Below are 21,091 nucleotides of genomic sequence, written 5' to 3' on the forward strand. Positions count from 1 at the left end.
GCTCTCCCAGATTTAAAGTATTTTCTAAAATGTAATCGAAATCTTTATTTCTGCAACTTAAATTAATTATTTCTGTAATCTGGGAATCTGTCACGCAATCTGAAACAAAAGAAGACATGCCTTGACCTTCTTTTGCCCTCCTGAAATATGATGTTAGATACCCACCCACTAGTCTTCATGTCTCATGAAAAATATATTAATCTTTTTCAATCTCTCTTAATAATATGCAATACTAACTTCTCTGCTCATCTTTGTTATCATTTTCTTAACCTGATTCAGTTTCTGAGGATCTTTCTTAAACTCTGAGGCCCAGAACAGGTAGCGTATGATGAAAACAGAAGACAATGGTATAATTGCTTCATATCATTTAGAAAGTTTATGTTGGTTGAATGAACCTCAAATTGCATTTACATTTGTTTCCATCCAGATTACACTGCTGTCTTATGTTTAGTTCCCCCCTCCCAGGTAACAGCACTTTCTTAAAACAAGGAGGTTATACCTTTCAGTTTTCATCACATCTCTATGGCCTTGCAAATATTGCAATTAAGCCTCATCATAATCAGCACAAAGAGAAATATATCATGTATGGTAGGGCTTGGGTTACTTCCAATATGCTACACCATACAATGTCTTCTTTGTAACTCTGGTTATTGCTTCTGTGTCACATATCCAGGATAAGAAGAAAAAAATGCAAAAAAAATTATGAAAAAGTATTTCTCTGGATTCAGACAGGTCAAGCATAGCAATTACATATAGGTAGTCCTCAGCTTACAACAGTTCATTTAGTGATCATTCAAAGTTACAATAGCACTGAAAAAAGTGACTTATGACAATTTTTCACACTTACGACAGCTGCAGCAATGCTGTGATCACATGATCAAAATTCAAAGGTTTGGAAGCTCTCTCATATATATGACAGTTGCAGTTTCTTGAAGTCCTGTGATCACTTTTTGCAACCTTCTAACAAGCAAAGTCAATGGGGAAGGCAGATTCACTTAACAACCGTGTTGTTAACTTAATAACTGCAGTGATTCACTTAACAACTATGAGAGGAAAGGTCGTAAAATGGGAGGAAACTCAACAACTGTCTTCCTTAGCAACAGAAATTTGGGGCTGAATTGTGGTTGTGAGTCCAGGACTATTTGTATTAGCCTGAACAATCATGGAACTGGAATGAGTCACTGAAGACACAGAATCTAATACTCTGCTCAGTGCAGAAATTCAAATAAAAATTCCCTTCCTTTTATTTTAAACCACTATTTCATGTCCTGCACTCTGGGACAATAACAGGTCTTAAACAATGCTATCATATCTGTCTGTATCTTTTTCAAAATTTCTGCAGTGTCTTCTCCTTATTCTTTTTATCATCCTTATTGTCTTCTTTCCATCTCTCTCAAATGTTTGGTAATCATTCTTAAAATGTGTTACCCAGATCTGGACAACGATTTTGAGATAGGTTTACCAATACAGAATAGAATGGAATTCACAAACTACATTTATTGATGCAGCTTAAAATTGCATTTACCTTCTTTGATATTTTTTCATTGATTAATATTCAGTTTCTGAACAATCATAATTCCAAAACCTTTTCACAAATATTATTACCAAGCCAAGTATCCCTCTTTCTTTTCCTGCTACATACTTTGTTTTCTAATAACCTTACATTTTGTTTCCATTATCTTTCACTTCTATTACCTCTTCATTAACTAAACTAGCAGTATGATTCCAGGAACTCTTCCAACTATAGCCATAAAGTCATGAGCCGTATGTGAGCCAAATGTTTCACTATTTGTGGCTGGTAAGGTTATACTGAAAAAAAAAGTATCATTCATACTTCTAATATTATGAAATACCATAATCTTGCATGAACAGTACATTTTAAATTATATAGCAGCTAATGTTTTCAGATATCAGCCAAAAGGATTTTCATAGATTATTTCCTTTCAAAATTATAGAAAGAGATGCATTTTAAAATGTGAACTGTAAAATCAATGTAGAATAATATTGTAAGATCTGTTCACCTTTCCTCATAAATTAAAATTAAATATAATACTAAAAGTTTTAAGGCTCTACTATTAAAAAAAAATCATTTAAAAGAAGCAAATGACTTGAACCTAAATAAACCATGAACAATCTTGCAGTACATTTTCTTTCTTCTTTTAGGTTATCAAAGTTTTTCCTCCAGTTTTATATTAAAATCCCCCAAGTATCTTGAATAGTTACCCAACTTGGCTTTTATTTACTTTTTCTTAATGATTTTCTCAGGCTAAATATCTACAAGCTCTCAAAATTCTTCTGTTCCTCTTCTTTGAAAGAAATAGATATGAAATGTCAGTTCTTTAGGGAAATGTTTGGTTTCTAAACTCTAACCCTCAGTACAGAAAAAGTCTTGCAATATAGAATTAGTGGAATCCAGTATGTATGTATTAAATACTATTCTTATCCGCTTAAGATCTTCATATGATTCAGATACATTTCTTTATATCAACTCTGTATTCATTTCATCCCCAAAGGTGAAACATGAAGCAGCATTTAGACTCTATGTATGAACAGAGATTAATTCAGTCCAGAAAGAAATATTTAATTAATATATATAGTAACTCATCTCACACAAATGATTCTTGGTGGTTTACCAGATTAAAAACAAACAACCCCCACCACAAAACATAACACTTCCACACTCATAGCAGCAGAACTCATTCCCCCCTTCCCCGCCCCCGATGAAAATGCCTGCAGGAACAGCAAAGTCTTCAATGCCTTGTGAAGAGTTAACAAGATTGGGCCATTATCCTTGTTAAAATCTAGTTTTCAGTGAAACATTCTAGTTTTCATGATTCAAAGGGCTATTTTAATCCTCAAACATTTTCTAACAATTCAGTAGCCGTGGAAATTAACCACACATGCAGAAAAAGAAAAAATAAAGAAAAATGCCAGCTGCAAATCTTTTCCCATAGAATAAATAAAATATACTATTTAATGTTAAAAAAAACTTGAGACAAGATTGTAATTTTGTTACATGCTATATTCAACAACAACAAAATCCACTAGTTTTAGTTGAAACTAGCAATGTAATCAAAACTCTTTAATTCTTTCTAATCATACATAGTTTATTATACATACAGTTCTTCTGTGATTTCAGCAATATAGATTATTTCCCTCCTTCCAAGCATGTCAAATATTAGACAATCTGGAAAACATTTCTCTAGGAGTGGCATATACAACCGGACTTTGACTGGCATGCCAGAGGTTGTTCTCCAGAAAGTGGATGGGACCACAGTGATTTCTAAATTTAATTTAGTTATATTTAAAGGTAATTAAAATGACATGATATTAAACATAGGTAATCTCTGTTATGTCCCGAGCTTTGCAAACGGGCTCGGGGCGTTTGCAGGTGGTCCCGGGCAGGTGCAAGCTGCCCGGGACCAGACAGGCTGTCGCCAGCGCCTGTGCGCATGCGCGGGTGCTGGCGCGCAAAAAGTAACACATTGACTCGGGAAAGACCTATATAAGAGGCCGGGAGTTTTGGGCGTTGCCGAAGCATTCAATCTGTAAGCTAAATGAAGAATAAAGCAATCTGAGAACTACAACTGCTTCTCGTGTCTTGCCATTTCGCGAGGGACTCAACACTGGCGACGAAGGTGGGATGCCTTGCATCGACTGAAAAGGAAAAGGTGTAAGCTTACCCAAGTGAGTCCTGAGCGGCAGAACGGCGTTGACTCGGCAGCTACCCGCCAATCCAGTGCGCATTCGGGGGTAGGCTGGCTGATAGACCCATCTCCTGAAGATGGCAAAAATTGGAAGGCTTTCGGAGTTCGACGTCTCACATCCAGAGAGGTGGGAGTCCTACATAGCCAGGGTGGAAAACTACCTCAAGGTGAACCAAGTGAGGGAAGATAGCTTGAAGGCTGCCACCCTGCTGTGTGTTTGCAGTCAAGACGCCTTCGAAATCGCGGAGAACCTCACAGCACCTGTCCCATTAGAGTCTGTCAGCTATGCAGATCTAAAGAAGCTACTGAAGGAGCACTTCCAGCCTAAGATGTCCGTCATCGCATGGCGCCACACCTTTGAGCAGAGGGATCAACGATCCGGAGAATTGGCCAAAGAATACATCGCTGCATTGAGAAAGGCCGCCAAGCACTGCGAGTTCAAGGACCTCGAAGAACGACTGAGGGACCGATTCGTGTGCGGGCTAAGGCATCGAGAGTTACAACAGAGACTTTTCGCCAAAGAGGACTTGTCCTTCCAAGATGCCTTGAGAGAGGGTCACCGCAGAAGAAGCAGCAGGCGGCGCCATCAAGAACATGCGGCCGATCAGGAACAGTCCAGATGTTGCATCCGTGCACCAAGAAGAAGTCCAAGGGAACTCCGAGGAGGATCCGGACAAGGAAGTCGACCGTCTCCACCCCACGAAGGAAGGGAACCAGAAAGGAAGCTCTTCAGCTCCCCTCAAGTGCATCGGCTGTGGAGGTCGCCACAGGAGAACCGACTGCAAGTTCCGCTCCGCTATCTGCCAGGCGTGCGGAAAACAAGGACATATTGCAGCTGTGTGTCTGGGCCGACGAAAGGTACAATCTCAGGAAGAATTGCGCCTGAAAGGTACCAGGGTCCCCAGCCAGAATAGGGTGGGGTTTTGCGCTTCGTGAAGAAGCATTTTCAGGACAGGCACACACAAGCCCATTAAGAAAAAGCTGTCACTCAAGGTGAAGCTACAAGGGGTTCCATTAACTATGGAACTAGACACGGGGTCTGCACTTTCAATCATCTCCTTACATACATTTAGGAAGATTTGTTCCAGCAGTGGAACTCAGGCCAAGTTAAGGCCTTCTGACATTGTGCTAACAGACTTTCAGAATTTGAGAGTGTGTGTTAAGGGGGAGGCCACCCTTAACGTACAGTATAAGAATTTTGAAGGTCCACTAGACATATTAGTAGTAGGGGGTGAACGAACGAGTCTCATAGGACTCGATTAGTTTGAGGCCTTGGGATACACGTCACGGGGCTCAACAGCTTACAAACACTCGACCTGCAGGAAGTCTGCAAAGAATTCTCAGATGTTTTCAGCCCCCAGCTGGGCACATTCAAAGGACCCCCTGTGTCCTTAAAACTAGACCCCACTGTCACTCCCATTAGAATTAAAGCAAGAAGGGTCCCTTTTGCTTTAAAGAGTAAAATTGACACTGAGTTGGACAAACTGATCCAACAGGGAATTCTAGAACCTGTTGACTCCAGTCCTTGGGAGACCCCCATTGTCACGCCTCTAAAGGCAAATGGGGACATTCGCATTTGTGCCGATTACAAATGCACTCTGAATAAGGCATTGCAGCAACATGCCTATCCTGTTCCTGTGGTCAGTCATATCCTGGCCTCTCTCAAGGGGGGGCGTGTTTTTGCAAAGCTTGACCTAGCTCAAGCGTATCAACAGCTGCCTGTTGATGATGCTGCTGCTATAGCTCAGACTATTGTGACCCACAGAGGGGCCTTTAAGGTAAAAAGGCTACAGTTCGGAGTGAATGTCGCTCCTGGGATTTTCCAAAGCGTAATGGAAAACACACTACGGGGTATACCGGGGGTTTGCCCCTACTTTGATGATGTCTTAATTGCAGGAGACTCCACACACATTCTAGCTGAAAGGCTAAGGGCTGTTCTGTTAAGATTCAGGAAGACAGGCCTCAAGCTTAAGAAGGACAAATGCAAAATAGGGGTGCCTTCTACTGAATTTTTGGGGTTCAAAATTGATGCTGCTGGGATTCACCCTGCTGAATCCAAACTAACTGCCATTTTAGAAGCACCTAGGCCAAAGTCTAAGGCTGAACTTCAGGCCTTCCTGGGCCTCCTGAATTTTTACAATTCTTTTCTTCCACATAAAGCTAGTGTAGCTGAGCCTCTTCACAGGCTATTAGATAAACAAGCAGTGTGGCAGTGGTCACAAACACATGAGACTAGTTTCAATGAGGTCAAGACCCTGCTCACTTCTAACAGTGTACTTGCACACTTCAATGAGTCCCTTCCTGTGTGCATCGCTTGTGATGCTTCCCCTTACGGGGTTGGAGCTGTCCTGAGCCACCTCAGGTCTGATGGAACTCAGGTTCCTGTTGCATATTACTCCAGAACATTGTCTTCTGCTGAGCGCAACTACGCTCAAATAGACAGGGAGGCCTTAGCTGTTGTTGCTGGAATTAAAAAATTCCATGATTTTTTATATGGCAGGCATTTCACGGTCTTCACTGACCATAAGCCTCTGCTGGGACTGTTTACCACACGTAAGCAAACTCCCCAAATCATTTCACCTAGAATGCTCAGGTGGTCTATTTTTTTGTCTGCATATGATTTTTCCTTACTTCACAAGCCTGGGAAAGAGATGGGCCATGCTGATGGCCTCAGTAGATTGCCCCTGCCAGTAATAGAAGCTGACCCTGCGCCAGCTGTTAACATTCTATCCATCCAAGCCTTGCCAGAGTCCCCTCTGAACGCCAGGGATGTAGCCGCTGAATCGGGCACAGATCACACACTTTCACGTGTCCTTTCTTGGGTTTTGTCTGGATGGCCTGAGCACTGTCCTAGTCCTGAGTTTCAGAGTTTCTGGTCTAAAAGGAACGAGTTCTCCACCTCTCAGGGTTGTCTGCTGTGGGGAAGCAGAGTTGTCATCCCCACCTCAATGAGGACTAGGGTCTTAGGGTCCCTCCATGAGGGTCATCCTGGCATTGTTCAAATGAAGGCCCTTGCGCGCAGCCACTTGTGGTGGCCTGGCCTAGACAAGGACATTGAGGCTAAGGTGCATGCATGCCACCTGTGCCAACGTTCTCGCCCAGAGATGCCCCAAGCTCCTGTGCATAGATGGGAGGAAACACAGTCCCCATGGTCTAGGGTGCACATTGACTACGCTGGGCCCTTTCAGGGCCAGTTCTTCTTGGTCCTCGTTGACAGCCATTCAAAATGGCTTGAGGTTGTACCTGTCTCATCCACCACCACTGCAAAGACTATTCAGGTACTGAGGGGGATTTTTGCTGCACACGGGCTCCCAGATGTCATTGTGTCTGACAACGGCCCTCAATTTACTTCCTCCGAATTCCAAGCTTTCTTGCAGGCCAACATGATTCGTCATGCCACTTCTGCACCCTTCCACCCGTCCACCAACGGTATGGCTGAACGCATGGTTCGCATCACCAAGGACGCCTTGAAGAAACTCACCTATGGGGACTGGCATCACAGGTTGGCTGACTTTCTCCTTTCTTATCGCACCACACCATCCACTTCTACAGGGAGAAGCCCAGCTGAACTTCGCTGGGGGCGCAAACTGACTACGAAGCTTGACCGGTTGCATCCGGACAGACTGCCTTTATCTACCTCACACCCTAGGGCACCTAGACAACTACTTGTGGGTGCCCCGGTTTGGACTCGTAATTACGGGCCTGGTCATACATGGGTCCCCGCTTCTATTTCCAGGGTCACAGGTCCTCTGTCCTACGAGGTCTCCCTGGACGACGGTCGTGTCCTGCGTCGGCACATTGACCAACTCCGCCCTAGGCGGGACCTTCCTGCTGAGTCTCCTGGGTCTTTTCCAGGGGGGAGGGGGATCCCTTTGAGCAAAGGGAAGGGCATGAGCTGCTGCCCATCACCAATGATGGAGCCACAAATGGCACATTCCAAGATTCCGCGAGTGCCCCAAACAGGAATTCTAGGGGCTTATCCAACCACCAGGCATTCACGCCTACTCCAGCCAGGGAGTCGGTCCGGGGGCACAATCACTATTCACCTGCACAACACAGTACTCCAGTCAGGGAGGATACCCGGGAGCATCCAAATAAATCATACCCCGCAAGAGAGCTGGCACATAATCCCCAGAGTTGGCCTGACCTTACCCCAAGTCCTACAAGGGGGCAAACATACAGGGAAGTGATCGAGGAACCAAGTCCCGACTACAACACCTCCAGCCCAAATCAGGGAGTAACTGAGTTTTGTGAAGGTACAGAAACCCACACAAGCCCGGACACAGAATGGGGATCAGGGGATGGACAGCCTCCTGACAGGTCTTGGACGGACCTAAGAGGTTCTACAGAGACGCCCAACAGTGGCTATCATTTAGAAGGGCCAGAGAGCCTACAGCTAGGCGGGACAACCAGGTCACAAAGTGACAGAAGCCCTGGCCTGACGAGCCCGGTGGGCAATCAAGCAGGCCAGGCATTGGGGCACAGTCCTTGGAAGGCACCAAGGCATGATAAGGGGAACAGGCACACGTCACCCCTCAGTCAGGGGACACCTGCCAGAGACCCAGAGCCTAGTGGTCACAGAGAGCAAGGAAATCACCTAAATACTTAGAGGATTACATAACATTGCTGTCTAAACAGAGCCAGTAGAAGGGTAGGAACACTGGGGAGTAGAAAACTGCATCAAGAAAATGGGTTGCATGTTGGTAGTAGTTTTAGCCCGGGGGAAAGGGGTGTTATGTCCCGAGCTTTGCAAACGGGCTCGGGGCGTTTGCAGGCGGTCCCGGGCAGGTACAAGCTGCCCGGGACCAGACAGGTTGTCGCCAGCGCCTGTGCACATGCGCGGGTGCTGGCGCGCAAAAAGTAACACATTGACCCGGGAAAGGCCTATATAAGAGGCCGGGAGTTTTGGGCGTTGCCGGAGCATTCAATCTGTAAGCTAAATGAAGAATAAAGCAATCTGAGAACTACAACTGCTTCTCGTGTCTTGCCATTTCGCGAGGGACTCAACAATCTCTATATAATCTTATCCTCCTGTAAAACAATACAATTTAGGAGCATTTACTGGGGACCACAAATAATGCTTAGAAGGACAACCTGAAGTCTTGAAACCAAAGGCCACATGCCAGATTCCAAGGTGTCCATCCATTTTATTTATTTTTGGCTTCCAGTTATGTATGTACAGTACAGTACATTATGTACTGTACTGCAGAGTTTTATCTGCAGAAGTATCCACAATGGGGTTGCTTTTCTACTTCTGCCACAATATATACTGTATCTGAAAAACTGAGAAATGGCTAGCAACAAGCAAACCTCTCCTCGTTATGTTAAAAGATCTTCCTCTAACTTCAAATTAGGACTGTCCTTAATGATTTGGGAAAGAGGGTAATACTTTTTCAATCCCCAAACCTCTTATATCATGTATAATTTAAAGTAAGCTTCTTATCAGATTATAAACAGTACATTGTTTTGAAAAACATACATGAAAGCATACATATATGCATACCCACAAACATATATGCAATTAATAAGCTTACCACAGACAAAGTATTTGAAAGCATCGTTCCATCTTGGCCAAGCATATTTGAGACTGTGATTTCAGGTAGATCCATATTTTGGGGGTGGAATGGAAGCAGGCCATTATGGTTGATAGGGTGACACAGTGAAGGGTAACCAGATTCTGTGTCATTCAAATGCACCAGTGAATTGTCAGGTAATGAAGGTGGAGTAATGGGAGGTATGTTAAAATCTTCACTTTCAAGACTTGGACCAGGAAAAGACTGTGGAAAGATGAAAAAAAGTTTTAATTAAACTGAAAGAAAAATTTTAATTAAACTATCATGAAAAAAAATTTACTAATATTTCAAAGTGACAAAACACTTTTTCAAGCACTGTAAGCAATATAAAGTTTACAAACAAAATGAAGTTTGTGGCTGGCATAATGGTAGGCAATCATTTATTCTCTACACACATTTAAAGCACTATCTACTGTATTAAGACATTTGTACTACTATGAATGAGAAAATAGTTTTTTGGGAGGTTTACAACCTTTAATATTTTCACTGCTTCCATTAAGCAGAATTCTTTCCACCTCAGTGGCTAAATTTAAGTTTTCATTACAATTTTCTAAGAGTCTTCACACGGCTGAACGGGAGCTAGGGAAGGGAAGGGAATTTATAAAATTAATATTACCTCAAAAAGGCCTCCTAGCATTCATTGCCACTCAAGAGCAGAAACAATACAAGTGAAGAAAATCTTGTTCTTAAGTATTGTTCTATAGCGCATAAAGGAATAATAAATTTAATTTGTTATACCCAGTGAAAATTAGCCTTAGATACAAAGAGTACTCTATGAAAATACAGCATTTTGATTCTGCTTTTTTATGTTAATAAGAACAATCTTAATAGTGAATACTTATGTCCATCCACAATTATTGGTAATGTCAACTTAGCTAATCAGAATCTTTGGCCTTGGCCAAATCTAGAGCTGAATGGCCTTGTCTCTCCTGAAAATGGGGAACAGTAGAGCAAGAGTCCATGGTAGCCGAAGATTGCTTGAAAGGGAGACATGATGACAGAGAAATGCAACAAGTCTTTATTTTAAAAAATTACAAAAATACCATTAAAAGTTCTTCCCAAAATGGGTTAATCAGGGGATAATCATTCCAATGCTTATCTGTGGCATACAATTGGAAATCAACTACTGTATGTGCTCACAAATACAATGTTATTGCTTCACCTGATTTGTTGGTGTTTCCCTGACTAGCTTGTCAAAAAGCATCTCTAAAACTTTGCAAACAATTCTGGTAATTTCTAATAATCCTTTATTGCCCTCAATGAGCAGCATGAGCTATTCATCTGCATTTTCAACAGACTAAGGTGGCTTTGGGCCAAACTATAGGAAATACCACTGAAGTAGAACTTTAAATGACTCATGTTGCATTATGAAAGTCAAGAACTGATCTTGTGACACCCATCCCCAAACTTCACCAGTAGACTTTTAGGACAACAGAGCAATACTGGCTGTGTAGTAACTTGTGGAACTGTTGTCAGCTGAGGTAAGGCTTATCCAAATTATTGTGCTAGCTGCATCATGGCATTGTGCACGTTTGTTATTTGTATATCAATCTGCCATTCATTCATCATCAAACAAATCAATCCAGAGTTTTCATTCATGGCACAAATGATCAAGCTCAAATTGTTCTATTTGGATACATTATGCAAAATCCTAGTTCTCTGGAAAAGTTTCTATTGCTAGCAAAACTCGAAAGAAAGAGAAGAAGCACTAAAGTAGATGGACTAAGTTACAGTAGTCATGTGGACATCATTATGAGATCTGAAAAAATATTTTAGGGATAGAGCATCATGGAGAAAATGTATGTGGTTGCTAGGAGTAAAAAATGACATAGTCAATCAATCAATCAATCTGCTATTGATGCTGTAACAATACCTCCAAACCTGGTTCTAGAGACTCAAAGATCTATTACCAAATTTTACAGCTAGAGGGCTAGGTCCATTGCCTCTCTGATGGGAGACTACTGAGGTATTCGGGATCAATGTCAGCCCTTCAAAATAGGCAAAATCAAGAAACACACAGCAGCGATTTCAAGGATTGTTCTTTAGTGTTGTTAGAAAGAATAACAAAAACTCAAAAGCATGTCCAAGTTTTTCTCTACTCCATCTTACATCAAATAAAATCAAGGTAGGGTTATTTTGAATTTCTTCCTTACACTGCCCTCTTTTTCAGGACTGAATAATTTTTTTTTTAAAGTTCTGCTTAAATGGTTCACTCATTCTTTCCTCATTCCCGGAGCCAGATTTACATTCCTTTTTAGATGCAAGCTAAGAGAAAACAGTTTAGGATACAATGAGGGCAAAATAGATAGCATGTGTGTGCACAGAAGTGCATACATTGCTCAAATGACTCATATTGCGTCTTTGCATATTATACACCAAGTACAAATATTTTATATAAACTAATATAAAGACATTCATCTAAATGTTGATTTCTCTATTTTCAATTTCCTGCTGGCTGACAATATTAATTAAGCAGATGGTGAATGACTGACAGAACTGGAATGATATTTTTTAGTGAACCAATTGCACCATGCTGGATGTCAACAAGAGAAATGAACATTTCTAGAAAATTGGTTTGAATTTTTTTCCCCTTTCCCCTATTTTTAGAGTAATTTGTTTGTGATATGTTTATTTTTGTTAACTGTTTGTTCTTTAACAAACACTTGACAAGTATTTTGTTTCAGCAAAACTATATGTTTTACAGTATTAGCAGTGTAGGTGTAGCAGCTAAGTACATGTTATATAAGCACTTTAATGGCTAAACATTTTCTGCTTGTTTACTGAGCATGCAAGTAGTGTATCTTCTAATGCTCAAAACGTTCAGAAGCATTTGCTATTTGCCTAGATCCTCTCATTTCCTAGTCTATTTTGCTGTTATCACATACAGATTATAGCTGAGAAGAAACTGCATTGTCATACTTTCAATGAGTCATAACTTTCAAGTAGTTATTGTGAGTGATCTTTTTTGGGTCCTTTGAGTAAAATATTAAGTTATGCTCTCACTGATAATAAGAAAGCAACTTGTAATTAATATTTCTAGAATTTTATATAATGGATAAGCAGCACAAACAAAATTCATTTTGCACAAGAAAACCTATCAATAAATAACATGAACCTTATGCCATGATTAATAGATTAACAGAATAACAAAGTTGTAAGGGACCTTGGAGGTCTTTTAGTCCTACTCTGTTCCTACCATTTCAGACAAATGGTTGCCAATCTCTTCTTAAAAACCTCCAATATTGAAGCCCCCACAACACTGATTAATTGTTCTCACTGTCAGGAAATTTCTGTCAGGAAACTTTTCCTTAATTTTAGGTCTGTTCTCTCCTTGATTAATTTCCATCCATTGCTTCTTATCCTGCCTTCAGGTGCTTTGGAAAATCGGTTGATACCCCCCTTCTTTGGGGCAACCCCTTAGCTATTGGAACACTGCTATTATATCACTCCTTTTTTTTATTAAATTAGATATATTCAATTCCTGAATCTGTTTTTCATATCTTTTATATAGTAATTAACACCTCTCCTATTGGCTTGTATAAAAGTTAAATGGCAAGCAAAGCCAGTCTCCAAAGTGACTAGAAGGCAAATAAAACAAACAGTAGGCTTGTGGTTATCCTCCTTGAGAATTCCTGCCCACTCCTACTGTGCTTGGTTTATCATTGTAGATCTCAGGAACACACTGATCTAAACCCTGTTTTGTCAGCACAAGGTATCACCATAGCCAAGTCCAATTTAGAGATTTAAACTAGAGAACTAACTGAGAGGCATCTATAGAGTTGCAAATGTATTGGAAGATCAACCCTTCTAATGAGTAACCCATCTGACTGGTTAATCATGGCATTAAGCTATGAAGATCCCTTGCTTTAGAACTGCCATAATGCTTGTACCTTGCCTACAGTCTGGAAGGAAGGTGGTTGCTATCAGTGTGAGAGCTGAAGTCACTGAAGAGATGTTTTGGTGAACTGAGGTTTTATTCTCATAACAGATGTTTGAAAACTAATTGGACAATGTGACCTAAACTGTTAGAGAGGGGAGGGAAGGTTTTACTTTTTTAATTAACTTTTTCCCGCCACATTGCCAGGGTTGGTATTCTTTCTATCCTACTGGTATGCTATGCCTAATAAATCTTCACATTAGAGATCACAATGTCTCTGGTAGATTTACTTCACTGGGCTTTTCAGCCGGAACCCAGACACATGGATTATCAGAAGTTGATAGGGAATGGAGATTCTGGAGACTGCAACATAAACACCCAGCCATTAAAGTGTTTTATTTTTGCATTCTAATTGATCTACTTTCTCCTTTTGGATTTCCTTATGCTGAATTTATGGATTCTTTGAACCAAGCTGTTCTTGAAACACAAGCTGTTATTGCCTGCTTTTTTTTTTTTTGTTTATACTTGTTTACACTTCTTTTGGTTTTAAACCAAAGTCACTCTGTGATATTGATGACTACATAAATTGTATAAGTAAATAATCATGCTGTCAGTATGTAAATTTACAGTGAATTTGTTTTAAATATTAGCTTTGAAAGGACAAATTCATTGAGAAATCCTTAAAGAGAGGGCAATACAGAACTGCATCAGCAAATATCCCCTTTGTTTAATTCTGTATATCTGTATTTGTCTTGATATTATAAGTGTGCTTGCACTCCTAGTGTACATTACATACCCACTTCAGTAGTATGCAGAAAACACAATATTGTGACAAGGAAAGGTGAGGTTTACTTTCCATGGGGAAGGACAATACACATCTCCTCTTCCAACAAAGCCACAATGGACTCCGGGTACTGCCAATAAATACCACATGAAACACAAGATTTTATGACAACAAACTGCATTATTGTTTTTTTTTTTTATTGAAAGTTTTATAAATTTTACAAAAAGACAAAAACAATACAAAACAAAAGGCAACATATACAAAAAAGAAACTAAACATTACATATATATAAACCCCCCCCCATCCCCCACCCCTCACAAAAACCCTCCCTTCCCCCCCCTGAGCTTCCCAGAGCAGAATATAGGCTTAATTAAAAATTAAGAAATAAAAATAAAAAATTAAATTAAAAAATTTATATTTATATATATATATAAAAAATATCTATATATATATATAAAAATAAAACTTATAAAAAAGCTATGTGATATTTTTGTATACCCAATCTAAATTGTATAAATTTTATCCATTTGTCCCAAACAGCAAGGAACTTCTCTTGCGTTTGTTGCTTTAAGAAAGCCGAAATCTTTGCCATTTCCGCCAGATAAGCTACTTTAAGAAACCATTCCTGCAATGTAGGCAAAGATTCCTTCTTCCAATATTGTCCTACTAACAGCCTAGCGGCTGTAATCAAATTTAACATCAATACAACCTCCTTTGTATCACAATCTGTAACAATGCCTAACAAAAATAATTGCGGAGTAAATTTTACCCTCCTTCTAAAAATTCTCTGGATATTCCACCATATTTTGATCCAAAATGCTTTTATCTCTCTGCATGACCACCAAATATGATAATAGGAAGCATCCTTATAACCACATCTCCAACATTTGGGTTGCACGTCAGGGTACATAAGAGACATTTTTTGTGGATCAAGGTGCCATCTATAAAACATTTTATAAAAATTCTCCCTAAGGTTCTGTGCTTGTGTAAATTTGACATTTCTCACCCAAATGGTTTCCCAAATGTCCAATGAGACTGGGACACCAAAATTCTGCGCCCATCTAATCATACAATCTTTAATTAATTCCATTTCTGAGTCCATTTCAACTAATACCCCATAAATTCTCTTGATATGGGTTTGTCTTTGATCCTTGACTTGCTTAATAAGATTTCCATCTTCTCTAAGAAAACCCAATTTACAATCCACCTTCCATTTATCTACTAGTTGCCTATATTGAAACCAAGAATAAATAATATTTTCTTGCGCTAAATCTTCCCGTATCTTAACTGCCAGTTTTGCCCATCCCATCTAAGTAACTGACTATAAGACACCATGTCCATTTTTACTCCTCTTTTTATTCCTTCTATCGCATGCCAAGGTATAGCCCATAATGGAACTTTAAAATCACTTTTATAATATTTTCTCCAAATCCTAAGTAAAGAAATTCTTAAAATATGAGATTTAAAGACCCAGTCCATTTTTTTATTAAATATTAAATAGGCATGCCACCCATAAAGTAAATCCCATCCCTCTAAATGAAGTATCTCAGGATTTGTCAAATTTACCCAATCACTGATTAGTGTTAAGACCACCGCATCGTAATATAATTTCAAATTTGGTACCTTAAGTCCACCCCTCTCACGGAAGTCTTGCATAATTTTAAACTTAACCCTTGGCTTTTTCCCTGCCCAAATAAATTTATTAAGACCCTTCTGCCACTCACTTAAATTAATCTCATTTTTCAAAATCGGTAACATTTGAAACAAAAAAAGAAACTTGGGTAGAATATTCATTTTTATCACTGCAATTCTTCCCATGAGGGATAATTGCAACTTCTCCCAATTCTTCAAGTCCTTCTGTACCCTGACCCACAACCTTTCATAATTATTTTTAAATAATTTTACATTAGAAACAGACAACATCTGTGTTACAATATTTTACCTTATTAACAATCTCAAAACCCGTCAAGTTAGCCAAAATCTGCTTCTCCTGACTAGACATATTTTTAGGTAAGATTTTAGTCTTATTTACATTAATCTTGAAACCCGAAACCAAACCATAATGATGAATCAACTGTAATAAGTTTACTGCAGAATAATCAGGTTGCGACAAAGTAACAACCAAGTCATCCGCAAAAGCTCTCAACTTATATTCTTTTTTGTTAACTTCTATTCCTTTAATTTCCTGAGACTCTCGAATTTTGATCAATAATATTTCCAGTGTTAAAACAAACAACAATGGCGATAAAGGACACCCCTGTCTAGTACCTTTCTCTATTGTAAAAACCTCCGACAAACCTCCATTAACAATAAGTTGTGCCATTTGTTTTTGATATATTACCGTAAGAGCTTGTAATATCTTTTCGCCAAAATTCATTTCTTCCATTACTCTTAGCATAAAATGCCAATTCAATTGATCAAATGCTTTTTCAGCATCTAAAAATATGAGCCCTGCAGGAACTTGGTTGTTCTTGTCTAAATATTCTAATAGATTAATAATTTGTCTAACATTATTTTTCATATACCTTCCTGTTATAAACCCTGATTGATCTTTATGCACAAGATGATGCACCACCCTCATAAGCCTATTTACCAAGATTTTTACAAATATCTTATAATCCACATTTAAAAGAGATATAGGCCTATAATTTTTTGGTAAAGTAAGATCTTGATCCTCCTTTGGAATCAATGATATAAAAGCACTACGCCATGAAGGAGGAATCTCTAAACCCTGTAAGATACCATTAAAAAGATCATTTAATGGTTGGATCATCTCCTCCATTAAAGCTTTATAATAAACAGCTGTTAACCCATCCGTACCCGGTGCTTTCCCTAGTTTCAATTGTTGAATTGCTGAGGCAATTTCCTCCTTAGTAATTAAGCCATTAATTTCATGTTTCTGATCCTCAGTCAATTTAGGAAAACTTGCCTCAGCTAGATATTTATTTATATCTAGCAGTTGCACATTAGTAGACTTGTATAACTTTTGATAATAATCCAAAAAAGATTTTTTAATCAATTCCTTCTGAGAAACTAATTTACCCTTGTAATTTATTTTCTCTATTATTCTCTGTCTCTGTTTCTTTCTTAATTGATAAGCCAACCATCTCCCAGGCTTATTAGCATTACAAAATGTATTTTGTTTCATAAACAATAAATTGGTTGCCGCTTGATCTGCTATCAACATATTAAATTGTGACCTTAGTAACTTTACAGATTCTTTAATACTTTCATCAGAAGGATTTAAAATCAAGGCCCTTTCTTTTGATTTAATTTCATCTTCAAGTTCTCTACGTTTCTGATCTGCTTCCGCTTATGACAATTATTCATTTTTATCAAAACACCACGCATAAATGCTTTACCTGCATCCCATACCATTGACATTGAAGTCCCCTTATACATGTTCAAAGCAAAATAGTCCTTTAAACACTCCTTTAACTTTTGAACATTCTTCTCTTGTCTGAACAAATTTTCATTAACTCTCCAGGATCTCCTTTCCTCTTTCTCTTGAGTCAGCTCCATCCAAACTGGGCTATGATCCGTCAGTAATCTAGGAAAAATCTTTACATTCTTTACTTTATTATACAAATCCGTGGTAATAAAAAAAAAGTCAATTCTTGAAAAAGATTGGTGTCTATCAGAAAAAAAAGTGAAATCTCTCTCCTCTTGATTACATTCCCGCCAATAATCCCTTAATTCCCAGTCTTCCTTCATATCAAAAAAAGCTTTAGGTAACCTTGCTTGTTTAAGAAAAGGAGAGGAACCTTTCTTGTCCCTTTGTATATCTAAGACACCATTCCAATCACCCATTAATACCACTGATCTATAGTCAAGCAATGTTATTTTTTGATGTAACTGCTTATAAAATTGTTCCTGTTGTTGATTTGGAGCATAAAGTCCCACTATAAGTACTTTCTTACCATATATTCCAAGTTCAATCATCACATATCTCCCCTGGGGATCTGATTCTACCAGACAAGCTGGTAGGTTTTGTTTAACATATATAACAACTCCCCCTTTCTTCCCAGGAGCAGAAGATATAAAATGAGATCCCAAACGAGCATTGACTAAATATTTCTGATCTTTAAGTAAAATATGAGTTTCCTGTAAGCAAATAACATCATTGGTATGTTGCTTCAAATAATAAAAGATTTTTTTCCGTTTCTGAGGAGAATTCAATCCATTAACATTCCAGGTCAAAAACTTTGCCATCTCCCTTGGCACGCAGCCTGGAGAAGACACCATCAAGATCTGAAAGAGCTGCATGTGTTGCATAACTCTTGGGTCTTGCTCCTCCCACCGGCGGTGATGCACTTCCAGAAGAATTCTCTTTAGGCTCTTTTTTACGTTGCTCCTTCTCTTTACGCTTATAAGCTGCACGAGTCATCCTCTGCTCTTTAACCTCCATCTGGCGTTGCCTTTCAGCTTGTATCATCCCAGCGGAAACCAAACCTAATGCCTCAGATTGCTGCTCGACTTCCTTGCCACTCGGAGATTTCTGACCAGATGGAGTTGAGCCTGCACCCAGGACCGAAGTATAAAACTCTCTAGCTTTGTCAACTGTATTCAATCTGTAGCGTGTCCCCGCATGGCTCAAAACAATACCCATCGGAATTTCCCATCTAAATGGCATCAATCTAGCTTTGAGCTCATTGGTTAAAAAAGCGAAGTCTTTCCTGCTTCTTAAAATTTTGGATGGGATTTCCTTTAGAATGATAACATCTTGGGCAGCAATCTGAAATCTTTTGTTGTAAAAGGCTTGTATAATCTCATTCCGCAGGGACTTCTTTGTAAAATAAATCACCACATCTCTAGGCAAATTCTTCTGCTTAGCAATCCAGGAGTTAAGTCTATAAATTTTTTCCACTTCTCTATGTAATTCTCCTTTATCCATATCCAAGGCCACTGCCAGATCAGTAAGGACCACCTCCACCAAATCTTGATTCATATCTTCCTTGAGGCCTCTAATCCTCAGGGCATACTCCATCTGTCTGTACTGAAACATCAAAATATCTTCTTGTGAGGACTCCACCTTCCTTTCCACATCTTGAATTTTATCATCAAAGGAATCAACTTTGTTTTCCACTTCCTCAAGCCTTGCATCGAGCTTAACCACCACAGTAGCCAAGCCTGAAACTGCTGCAAGTATATCTTGTCGTAAATCATTATTATTTTCTTGCAATTTAGTCTTTATCCCCGTTATCTCTTCTTTAAGATCAGATTTAATTTCTGATTTAATCTGTGAGGCAAATTGCTTCATTTCCTCTCTCATTTGAACTACAATCTCTCCCATTATGCCTCTGACCTCTTGTGCTGAAAGTCCAGGCAGAGGGGGGGAGGGTGGTGGCTGAGCCGGTGGTACATGTTTAGATTGTTGTTGTAATTGTGCAGTGGAAGTTATAGGAGAAGAAACAACCTTAGGTATTGAAGCAGGCTGCTGTCTCTTTGAAGCCATTTTAAAAAACGCAGTTCTCACTTCCCTTTCCCCTCCACACGAAAAGGGAGGAGGAAAGAAAAAGAATTTAAAAAGAGACAAACTATAGTCCTTGAAAATCCAGAGAAAATCCAAAGAATAAAATATAAAAGAACAAACAATTCAAAAGAAAAAATTCTAAGCCAAAAGCAAAAGCAAAAGCCAGTCCTTAAAAAGGGAAAGTAAAACAAAAGGGAAAGGAAAAAAAAACTCCGACACTTTCAAAACGCCATCTTAAATCCTTTCACTAATATAACAAAGAAAAGGAGGAAAAATAGTAAAAATCAAATAATAAAAAAAATAAACACCTAAAGTATATAACAAAAATCCTTTAAACTGCTCCGTCCGTTTAAAAATTACTCACCAAAATACTATAAACACGGAGATAGAAGCGGCGGTTTCTTTTGCTTCCTAGGAAGCAAAAACAGCTGGGAGGCGGAGATCAGCAGGATCTCCGAGGGAACACTCCTTTCACCCCCTCTAGAAATAAATCCAGAGGGGGTTTAGGGGTTCTACCTCTATTCCTGCGTTCTCTGTCCCTTCCCTTTGCCCGGGAAGGGAATTCCGAGCCGCGGGCCAGCTGATGCGCGCTGTACTCCGCGGCTCTGACACTTCCCCAGCTGGACGGCTAAAAGATAGCCGCCATCGCCGTTGCCTCGTACCGGAAGCTCCTCCTGCATTATTGTTGATGTTAAAATACAAAGCACGCTATATATTTGGATTGATCACTTAGAGACACAAAAGTTGATTACAATGTCTTCTAAAAACAGCAGATTGAAAGATAAAATCAAAAGTCTTTTGAGTAATTTCATTCTAAATAACACAATTCTTATAAATAATTCTTAACACATTATAATATAGATAACATTAAAAGCTGCAAAATTAATGTTAAATGGGGACACTTTCAATCACAGATTGACTTCACATCAACTACTTCTCCCTAAGATTTCAGCTGCATATAAATATGCAATAGATACAAATACACAAAGGAATATGTTACCTGAGATACACAAAAATGTACAATTTTGCTGAGAGGATGGTTTAAAGAATCAGTATTTAAAATAAACTAAGTGAAAAACAAAACTCTAGATTTTTAAGACTTTGGGAAACTATGCAGTCCAACTGTCCCACAGAAGGCATGTAATTGGAACAATTACAATGCAATTTATTCTATTACATTGTACTGAGCTTTATAAAAATGGTGTAGTTTAATAAATATAAAGTTATGGAGTGAACCTTCTGCATGTAAGTCCAGAATGCCATCTAAACAATTTTGCCTGGAACCATTAGACCGCTTGTACTTAATGTATGTAAGGACTATTGTAAGTAGCTCTCCTGACTCTTCAGACATTTTTATAAACTGCAAGAAATATGTGAACGATTAAAAGATATAATTCTGGAAAATAGGCTTCTGTGTGAGACGCCAATTTAAGACAAAAACATAAACAATAGTAATCTGTGTGTTCGAGTGAAGCATCTTTTTAATTTTGAGTAATGAAGATGTCAAGCTAAATGCTAGAGTAGTTTAACTTAATTAGATGTCCTGTTTTCCAGGCAGCCTTTCATTTCCCATTGAAAACCCAGCTTGTATGCAAGGTAGAAAGAGCAATTTTATCTGTAATGAATACCTCTGGGATTGTACAGGGTAATCATTTGAATGCTATACTAAAGACAGTT

The 21,091-nt window shown here is 39.0% G+C and overlaps 1 protein-coding gene across 2 annotated transcripts in view; it reads right to left on the reverse strand.

Annotated features, from left to right (window-relative positions):
* TOX (thymocyte selection associated high mobility group box) overlaps positions 1-21,091 on the reverse strand; it is a 131,502-nt gene that overhangs the window by 68,833 nt on the left and 41,578 nt on the right. For both annotated transcript variants that reach the window (XM_039346581.1, XM_039346582.1), the window contains exon 3: positions 9,242-9,484. In XM_039346581.1, coding sequence (XP_039202515.1) covers positions 9,242-9,484 — 243 coding nt within the window. The remainder of the gene's footprint in view (positions 1-9,241; positions 9,485-21,091) is intronic.

The sequence above is a fragment of the Crotalus tigris genome, unplaced genomic scaffold (genome assembly GCF_016545835.1).
Source record: "Crotalus tigris isolate CLP2741 ecotype Arizona unplaced genomic scaffold, ASM1654583v1 scf7180000018015.536803, whole genome shotgun sequence".
Lineage (NCBI taxonomy): Eukaryota > Metazoa > Chordata > Lepidosauria > Squamata > Viperidae > Crotalus > Crotalus tigris.